The sequence below is a fragment of the Leuciscus leuciscus genome (assembly GCF_965113295.1).
Source record: "Leuciscus leuciscus genome assembly, chromosome: 24".
Classification (NCBI taxonomy): Eukaryota; Metazoa; Chordata; class Actinopteri; order Cypriniformes; family Leuciscidae; genus Leuciscus; species Leuciscus leuciscus.
The window spans coordinates 6,996,305-7,006,082 of record NC_138723.1 but is presented as its reverse complement, the minus strand read 5'-3'; the positions used below and the strand labels follow the sequence as shown (position 1 = coordinate 7,006,082).

Sequence of the window (9,778 nt, the reverse complement as noted above, 5' to 3'; positions counted from 1 at the left end):
CTGTCTCCTCCACTTCCATTTTGCATTGTAACTGAATAGGAGAGGTACTGTAGGTTTAATATGGTTTCTGATAATCTTATTTAATCTTTATTGTAATTATTGCTTTTATACCTAAATCGTCATCCCCAATTAATGTGTATAATGTTACTTTTCTTACCTGTGTGATTCTTTTTGTCATTTTACCCTTTTTGAGTTATATTTTTGACTTCTGCTAAATATACGGAAATGAAGCATGGTGAAGTGTGCATCATATTTATTTTAGAAAACAAGGGTGATTCTGCTTTTTGTGTTGTATCAGGAAATAAAAGATCCAGCGAAACTGCTGTCCTATGTCTGTGTCCAACAATAACTTTTCATAACTGGTGTCGCTGGGCACACATCACGCTTGGCATTGCAAGTTCCTTCCTGACATTAAACATTATAATTAGACCATTTCTATACATTATATTTATTGTGGGGGCAGAGGTGTCATCTTTAGATGAAATGGTCATTCTTAGTTAGCAACAATATTCACCATATAGCAAGTGCCTTATTGATTTTTATAGAAGGATTACTATGAATTTATTTATTTATTTCAAAATGACCCCTGAAAAGAGATCCGGATTCAACCTGAGAGAGTTTATTTTGTGAAAATGACCAGCTGACTGTACGTTATCTCGGCCATTATTCAGTGAAATGTACCAATTAAATAAACACATTTATATGAAAAAGTAGCGTCTGCTGAGTTGGTCTGTGAATAGCTCATTCATTTATCAATTCTCTTCATCCACTAGTAAAACTGAAAAGTTTTGGGAACATTTTTCTTCTTCCAAAGTCTCATTAGATCTGATAGATCCAACAGAATAAAGCATAACTAAAAGTGAGACATTCAAGACCCAGCACCTTTTAACTGCCTGAAAGCCAACAGCATTTCATTATTTCAATATATGCTAATTTATTCGTCATCCTGCTGTCACACGCCAAACTTTGATGCACTCTTCAGTGGATGATCCTTGGTTCAGTCTCTTGGTCATGTCCCATGCCAGAAATACAGCTTTAATGCTGTCAAATCATCCAGTCGAAACACTGAAATGGTGCGCTCATGGGCTCATAAACCCAAGAGAGAATGTATAAAAAAAAAAATTATATTAATTTATTAAATTAATACACTAAGATGTTTGAGTGCTTTTGAAATGTTCATCTGCAATGACCCATGTGACCCATTCTGTTTGGGTAAAATATGAAAACTTTAGTAAAAGTGGAAAATAGAAATGCTGGACTTTGCAATTAGGTTTCATTAGAATTCAGGACGTCCATTGCCAGCTGTGCTACAGTTATTTCCAGTTAGGCTAATGGTCCTGTTTTGAATGCTGTAACTTCCAGGAATGTAATTTTTTATTTTATTTTTTGAAATGGTCCGTGGCTGTTAGAAGTAAGCATACAATTTTAATGTTGTATTCTTTTTCCACAGGATGTATTCATATTTTCATGATCTTTCACTTTCTATTTACAAGAAAAGTACAAACTTAAGTTTCATATCTCTTACAGCCTCTGCACTGATGTAGATTTATGGAGTTCATTTTGTGCCATAATTAAAATAACAAATCCAGCATTTTGCAAACAAACTCGATCTGCTTTGCAAAGGAAAACTCGACTCGCAAACAAACAGAAAGCAATATGACCTTTGAACTAATACCAAATCTAGTGGATACAAATAACAGACAGATATGCATTTGTATTTGTTCAACGCTTACATGCAATTTGTAGGATGGTTTGCATTTATTTGTGAAATATTATCTAGGCTCATTTATTTATATTTGTAAAACACATCACATATTTGTTACTCCACTGCATTTTTGCTCAAATTGACCTTTGCACTTGCACATTGCTTTCTGTTTGTATGTGAGTCAAGTTTTCCTTTGCAAAGCATTTTGAGTTTGTTTGCAAAACGCTGGATTTTTTCGTTTAATTATGGCACAAAATGAACTCCATATAGATGCCTCTTCTCTATTCTGTCTTTTGATTCCATCATCAAACCTTTATCCAAACCATCATTCACAAGCCTAGACAATCTTAGTGCAGTATAAATGAAAATTTTATTTTAAAGTGGTAAAATAATATATCATACAGGGAACAATACTAAAATGTATACATGATCAATCTCAGTACCTGTGAGTTCAGATGACTGGATTCTCATTAAGTTGAGTTTGATCTCTTTTCCAACTTCACCTCTTACAACATTTACATATTCTTAGACATCATCAATGTTTTTTCCCCATTTTCTGAATTGTACCCCTTTTTATTTATTTTTTTACACTTTTAGACTGTTTTGTTGTTGTCAAGATGCCAAGTTCTAGTCTTTCTCCAGGAGTGAATTGTTTTGTTCCTCATCTGTGTTTGTGTGGCCAGTATTTATTCAGAAAGGAACTATTCGTGGAAACTTTTAAAGTATTAATGCATAAAGGAACTTCAACACACTGAAGAAGGTCACTAGAAATATTTGTTTCAACAATCCACATTGCGTTTATTTAAATGAGGTTCAATGCATATGCTAATTTTAATGGTGGGTGGTGTGGGAAAATGTTAGGTTGTTGGAGCTTTTAGGTTGTTACCGGTACATCAGAAGTTCAGACAGCTGATTTTAAGCAATTTATGGTTCATGTTTTTTGGTGTCAGTGCAGTTAGCTAAAATATTTTTTAAATAGAACACTTTTTGCTTTTTATATTTGTTTAAGGGTTATAGTTCACTCAAAAATTTTAATCCAGTCATTAATTACTCACTTTCATGTCATTCCAAACCCACAAGACATACACATGAAATCTGAGAGATTTATGTCCCTCCATTAAAAGTTTGATTATTGATTATAAAAATGTATTATTGTACTTTAAGGCTAGATTATTATTATTATTTTTTTTTTTTTTCTTGATCCGGTCCCAAGTCCAGGAGAGAGTATGGAGCTGAAGCTGAGGATTATTGATCTAGATGTGGGATTTATAAAAATATAACACAATGGAAATTGAATGTTAATTTCATAGCTAGCACATTATGGATGTCAAGTAACATACACTATTTGGCTAAATTAAATATGGACTGGAAGAGGTTGTTCATGTGATATTAACCTTTTTTTTTACATCATATAATTTAACGTCAACTTTTCCCCCTTACTTGGTAAACAAGTATACTTTCAAACTGTTTTAGGGGAACAATTTTTGGTATGGGAGAAATTAGGGAAATAACTCAAATAAGTGATCCATATCTCCATATTTCGAGATGAATACAAGTTGAAATCTTATTTTTAAATAAAAAAAAATGACCCATGTTCCACATCTGCCCATTGCATTTAAACAGGGATGGCAGCTCCGGTTCTACAAGGCCACTCCTAAAAAAACATAAACCTGCCCGAACAGCGCTATGGGAAAACATTTTTGTTTGACCGGTTGTGACCACGTGTGGCAAACAAAAAATGTTTTCCCCATAGCGCTGTTCGGGCAGCCTCTCGTTCCTGCTTTTTCAGGGAACAGGGTTACAGTCAAATAACCTGAGATGTTCATTGACTTAATTCAAAATTCTCTTCTCACAGATAAATGTAAAAATATCACTGCATGGATAATCATCCCATCCTGATGCATGACTTAGGGCACAGTTCTCTCTTGTTTGTCCGCCAGGCTCTGCACCTGCCCAGAACCTGCATCAACAGAGCAACATCTGTGTGATATGATACTGACTTTGAGAATCATTTATTAGATAATAATCAGTTCAGTCATTCCTGACCCAGAGGTCAGTGTGCTGCCATCAACCCATTTCCATCTGCCCTCCAAATCACTGTCAGTCAGACCAATCCACACAAAACCAACACCAGCAGATACTTTCCAAAAAGCAAAATCCTGAGAAAATGAAACAATAACACATTTAGGTCTTGAAGATAATAAAAAATGTTCTTCCTATAAACCATCCAGTTAAAGTTTTCTCACTTGTTCTTCTCTGTTGTTTATGATGATCAGATCTGCTCCTCTCTCTGTACAGTATCTTCTGCTCTCAGTCCAGCTCTTCTTCTCAGAGGAAAAGAAGTAAAGATTGGATTTATAGTAAATCCATCCATCTGTAAACACAACCAGTTTAGGTTTAAGCACTTTATTCCCATCAACCTGATCTACAAACTTAATGTCTCACCTAAATAATTAGTAAATTATCCTAAAAAAATAAATAAAATAACTCGGTTGTTTAGTTTCAATATACTTCACGTTTACCCCTTTCTCCCAGATTTTTTGACAGTTCATTTCTCTCCTGATTTAACTGTGCGTTTTGTTGAGTTAAGTTGATAATCTTGGTTAGCAGCTGGATTCTCTCTTCTGTGGTATTGTTGGTTTGCGATCTCTCTAGAGCGAACATGACGCCCAGCACTATGACTGCAGTCAGCAGAAGAACACACAGCGGCACCAAACACACTAGAGCTGCTCTGGAGCTCATGATCCTCATACAATCCCTTCCTGAACACCAGAGACATGATGTTATTCTCTTTATTTATCCATAAACAAAGCATAAAAACTGAGTGAATGTTTTTATCTCAGTACTTGCGTTGAGTCTATGATCTCTTCCAATCTTACCTTTTATATCGTCAGCATTTTCGTAGACATCAGTGGTTTGTCCATCTTCTCTGTTCATTTTGCAGGCTGTACTACTTTCTATAGTTTCTTTTACACTTTCAGACAGTTTTTGGTACTAGTTCCTCTCCTGGAGTGAACTGTGTTTTGTTCCTCATCTACTTTATTTGATACTTTATTTGTGTCAAGTATTTATACTTAAAGGAACTGTTTTGAGGAAATGTTTCAAGTATTTATGCATAAAGGAACTTAAAAGTAAGTCGCTTTCAGATTGTGTTTATTTAAATGCATATATTATCACAGAATCACTCAGTGTCATTATATGTAAAGTCTAAAGTACAAAATTAAAGGGATGGTTTGGAGTAAAATCAACCGAGGGTCCTTTGCACCTTGACCTCGAGCCAAACACCCCCATCCTTACGCATCGCTTTCTGCCAGGACTTTTCCGTGCTTTTCCCAAAATCACTGAAGTGACGTCGACGTCTGGTTAGCAATAGCATGAGCCGTCAGGCAAGTGTTATTTAAATAAACTCCTGATGTACTTACAAACTTTCCAATGCCTCGTTTTATGAGTACAGAACCTATTTGTACTACTATATAAGTTTGGTACCATTCTGGGCATTATTAGTGGGGTAATTTACGGGATACATCCTTGGATCCATTAGCACCTGCACTAAACCATTCGGCTGATATCTCTAAATAAGCTCTAACTTTAATAATGTTCACCGCCCGGCTAACCCCAGGAAGCGCTGGACCTCTTTGATGTTGGTATAGGCACAGGGTATGACCGTATAGCCTCCACTTTACTTGGGTCTGCAGATATGCCTTGGACGTTGACAACATGTCCCAGGAATGTTATTTCCTGATGGCAGAAAGTGTTTGTTAGGCAGAATGTGCTTGTTAGGCCAATGTTATGGTTTGGCCAGCCATTTGCAGCTTGTGAAGAACAGCCTTGAGGTGCTGGGCTACAGATGGTGAGTAAATACTTATGTCATCAGTGTAGACAAAACAAATGTTTCCATGCAATTATCCCAAAACACTCTCCATTAGCCTCTGGAAAGTTGCTGGGGCATTCTTTAACCCAAATGGTTAATTACATTAAACTGGAACAGTCCTGATGGAGTTGTGAAGGCAGTCTTTGGCTCACTTTCTTGATCCATGCTCACCTGCAGTAGCCACTGTTAAGGTCAATGGTGGGGAAAAAAACAGCCGCTCCAGACAATGACTCCATGATCTCTGTAATGGCATTCACTTTCCTGTAGTCCACACAAAACTTGAGGCTTCCATCTTTTTTAGTTACCAAGATGAGGTCCCATCCAGAGTATGATGGTTCTATGATGCCAGCAGTCAACATCTCCTTCAGCTGCTCTTTTATGACAGCTTGTTCGGCGGGTGTCGTGTTGTACAGTCATTGTTTTATAGGCACCTGGTGGGTGGTATGTGATGCTGTAGTACTTCAGTAAGTCCTGGACGAAGGGTATAAACTTGAAGGGTTGACTCTAGGATCTGCCATAGCTGTTACTTGCCTTCAGGAGGTAAGTGGGCATCATTTACGGCAATGCCAATTAGTGTCTTTTCATCCAGGTAGGCTGGTGGTTGAGATATATCAAGTAGAAGAGGAGGAACAGAAGTTAGTAAGGAGAGGCTGTTGGGAGCTTATAACTGGTACACATGAATGTCCTGGCTGGAAAGGATAATCCTCTTTAGGATTAGACTTAAATTCATATTTTTTTTGATCTGCAACACTGATCTGCAGCCCACTGGAGAAGATAAAGTCCAATCCTAACATGACTGCGTAGGCCAGGGCTTTGGCAGAAAGAACAACGAAGGTATGGTGAACACTTTTTGGTCTGTTAATCCATCCTAATGGAATTTCTGCTTCCTCATTGGCTAGATAGAGAGGACACGGGGTTCATGGATGGAGACTTTGTGAAGTGAGCTCCTTTCATCAACGTGCCCTGGTTTCCTTTAACTTGTTGAATGAGTTGATGCATTTCTTTTCCAGGAGTTGGTAGGATGCCAGGCAAGTCCTGCTGTGCCACTGAAGATAGAGATGAAGGCTCTGGTGATGTACATATCAGCTAGTGTTGAAGTTGCAAACCGCACATGGGTTCCTGGGAAGTTGGTGGTGCTGGCTTGAGTGGGAGTGAAGTGGAGAGGAGCACGGAGGGGTCCAGGCGAAGAGAGCTGAGGATGGAGAGCAGGAGGCCAGAAGGAGGAGGAGTGGCAGCCATGTTTGATTGTCAATGTATATGTAGTGTGTAAAAATGTAGTGAAATGTCAGTTAATGTTCGGATTTAAAGTAATGTACGAGTGTTTGAAAGAATAAAATTACAACAGAGTACCCCACAAGTTAATTGTGACATGTTTCTGTCCCGACAATTCACCGCACAGTTCACTTAATTTCACGCATCAACAATTAGATATCAGCCACTTAATTGATCATTACTACAGCTTTCAAATCTTAGTTAGGTTGATCAGTTTGACAGCAGTTCAACAAAGGGTTAACACGTTTTTTTTATATATATATTTTTTATAAAGTTCAAGTTCACAAAACAAAAATCATTTTCCAACACACACACACACACACACACACAAAAACTTTTCAGTTCTAAAGGGCAAAGCTGTTTTGGTTCAGTTCAGTTGCCACAATGTCACAAACATTTCAGTTTAAACTGTTGACAATGACCAATTTCAAGTAATCATTTAGTGAAACTCAAATTCAAGGTTCATGTAAAATTCAAATTTAAAGGTTCAAGGAAAATTGAGGTCCCTGTTCGGGTGCCACTTATGTAACGGTGGCTGCCCCAAATTACATTTAAAGTATTAATAAAGGCAAATTGAATCTAACTGAAACAAGAAAGAACAAAATTACAACAAGCGATTGACTCCCTTGGTGTGTGCGTGTGTAATGAGCGTGTATGTGTGTGTGTGTGTGAATGTTGACTGCATGAAGCAGGCGGCGCAGCGGCCAAACCACAGAACATTCAGGGCCGGGAAAAGAGTTTGGAGACTTAGCGTGGGGTTAAAATATGGACTAATACCTGTGGCAGGTAAAACATGCTGGAGTTATGTTGCACTGTGCAGAGCTCAATTCCTCCATCACTTTGCGATTGCACCAAGTCAGCGCACACAGATAATCCAGCAACAAATAGCAGCGACTGGCCTTGTGTGTGTCCCACTTAGAAAACCTGCACCTTTTGATTTTCTTCGCTCCCTTTCTTTCTGGGGTTTCCGCCCATTTGGAAGAGCCGGTCCAGATCTTTTACATTAAGCCACACACTAATCCATAACTTCACTTTAATACGGTTTTATTTTTACTGTGGTGATTTTAAAACAGTGCAGATGGGAGCAGAAAATGTTCTGGCATAAAGGACCTTAACAAATTTAATTAATCAAATTTTTCATTGTGAGTTTAGTTTAGTGTTAGTGCCCATTATACTTTGATGTAATTTAATGATTGTGTACTCATAAAAAACTGAAAATTGATTCAAAACCATACATTTAAAATATCTTATATATTAGATTATACAGTGGGTACAGAAATTATTCAGACCCCCTTACATTTTTCACTCTTTGTTATATTGCAGCCATTTGCTAAAATAATTTAAGTTCAATTTTTTCCTCATTATTGTACACACAGCACCCCATATTGACAGAAAAACACAGAATTGTTGACATTTTTGCACATTTATTAAAAAAGAAAAACTGAAATATCACATGGTCCTAAGTATTCAGACCCTTTGCTGTGACACTCATATATTTAACTCAGGTGCTGTCCATTTCTTCTGATCATCCTTGAGATGGTTCTACACCTTCATTTGAGTCCAGCTGTGTTTGATTATACTGATTGGACTTGATTAGGAAAGCCACACACCTGTCTATATAAGACCTTACAGCTCACAGTGCATGTCAGAGCAAATGAGAATCATGAGGTCAAAGGAACTGCCTGAAGAGCTCAGAGACAGAATTGTGGCAAGGCACAGATCTGGCCAAGGTTACAAAAAAAAAATTCTGCTGCACTTAAGGTTCCTAAGAGCACAGTGGCCTCCATAATCCTTAAATGGAAGACGTTTTGGATGACCAGAACCCTTCCTAGAGCTGGCCGTCCGGCCAAACTGAGCTATCGGGGGAGAAGAGCCTTGGTGAGAGAAGTAAAGAAGAACCCAAAGATCACTGTGGCTGAGCTCCAGAGATGCAGTCAGGAGATGGGAAAAAGTTGTAGTAAGTCAACCATCACTGCAGCCATCCACCAGTCGGGGCTTTATGGGAGAGTGGCCAGACAGAAGCGACTAGACACATGAAAGCACACCTGAAGGACTCCAAGATGGTGATAAATAAGATTCTCTGGTCTGATGAGACCAAGAAAGAACTTTTTGGCCTTAATTCTAAGCGGTATGTGTGGAGAAAACCAGGCACTGCTCATCACCTGTCCAATACAGTCTCAACAGTGAAGCATGGTGGTGGCAGCATCATGCTATGGGGGTGTTTTTCAGCTGCAGGGACAGGGCGACTGGTTGCAATCGAGGGAAAGATGAATGCGGCCAAGTACAGGGATATCCTGGACGAAAAACTTTCCCAGAGTGCTCTGGACCTCAGACTGGGCCGAAGGTTCACCTTCCAACAAGACAATGACCCTAAGCACACAGCTAAAATAACGGAAGAACGGCTTCACAACAACTCCGTGACTGTTCTTGAATGGCCCAGCCAGAGCCCTGACTTAAACCCAATTGAGCATCTCTGGAGAGACCTGAAAATGGCTGTCCACCAACGTTTGCCATCCAACCTGACAGAACTGGAGAGGATCTGCAAGGAGGAATGGCAGAGGATACCCAAATCCAGGTGTGAAAAACTTGTTGCATCTTTCCCAAAAAGACTCATGGCTGTATTAGATCAAAAGGGTGCTTCTACTAAATACTGAGCAAAGGGTTTGAATACTTAGGACCATGTGATATTTCAGTTTTTCTTTTTTAATAAATGTGCAAAAATGTCAACAATTCTGTGTTTTTCTGTCAATATGGGGTGCTGTGTGTACAATAAAGAGGAAAAAAAAAAGAACTTAAATGATTTTAGCAAATGGCTACAATATAACAAAGAGTGAAAAATGTAAGGGGGTCTGAATACTTTCCGTACCCACTGTATATACAAGATGCATTTTATGCTCACCACTCATTTAATCGACAATACAATAAAAACG

General features: G+C 38.3%; 1 protein-coding gene across 1 annotated transcript; it reads right to left on the bottom strand.

Annotated features, from left to right (window-relative positions):
- Positions 1-1,122: 1,122 nt before the first annotated feature.
- Positions 1,123-4,722, bottom strand: LOC309488757 (CD209 antigen-like protein C). The gene is made up of 5 exons (XM_082157086.1): positions 4,585-4,722; positions 4,228-4,467; positions 3,952-4,079; positions 3,752-3,864; positions 1,123-3,665 (listed from the first exon to the last, which is right to left on the bottom strand). Exons 1-5 carry the CDS (start codon positions 4,640-4,642, stop codon positions 3,536-3,538), a joined length of 669 nt encoding a protein of 222 aa, XP_082013212.1. The 5' UTR covers positions 4,643-4,722; the 3' UTR covers positions 1,123-3,535.
- Between the last annotated feature and the right edge of the window lie 5,056 nt (positions 4,723-9,778).

What these genes read in the sequence shown, in the direction of transcription:
- LOC309488757 (XM_082157086.1), bottom strand. Translation starts at nt 4,642, where the DNA reads ATGAACAGAGAAGATGGACAAACCACTGATGTCTACGAAAATGCTGAC. An exon ending in TAAACAACAGAGAAGAACAA is followed by an intron (nt 3,865 to 3,951) that starts GTGAGAAAACTT and finishes TCATTTTCTCAG; the next exon opens with GATTTTGCTTTTTGGAAAGT. An exon ending in GGCAGCACACTGACCTCTGG is followed by an intron (nt 3,666 to 3,751) that starts GTCAGGAATGAC and finishes CTGTTGATGCAG; the next exon opens with GTTCTGGGCAGGTGCAGAGC.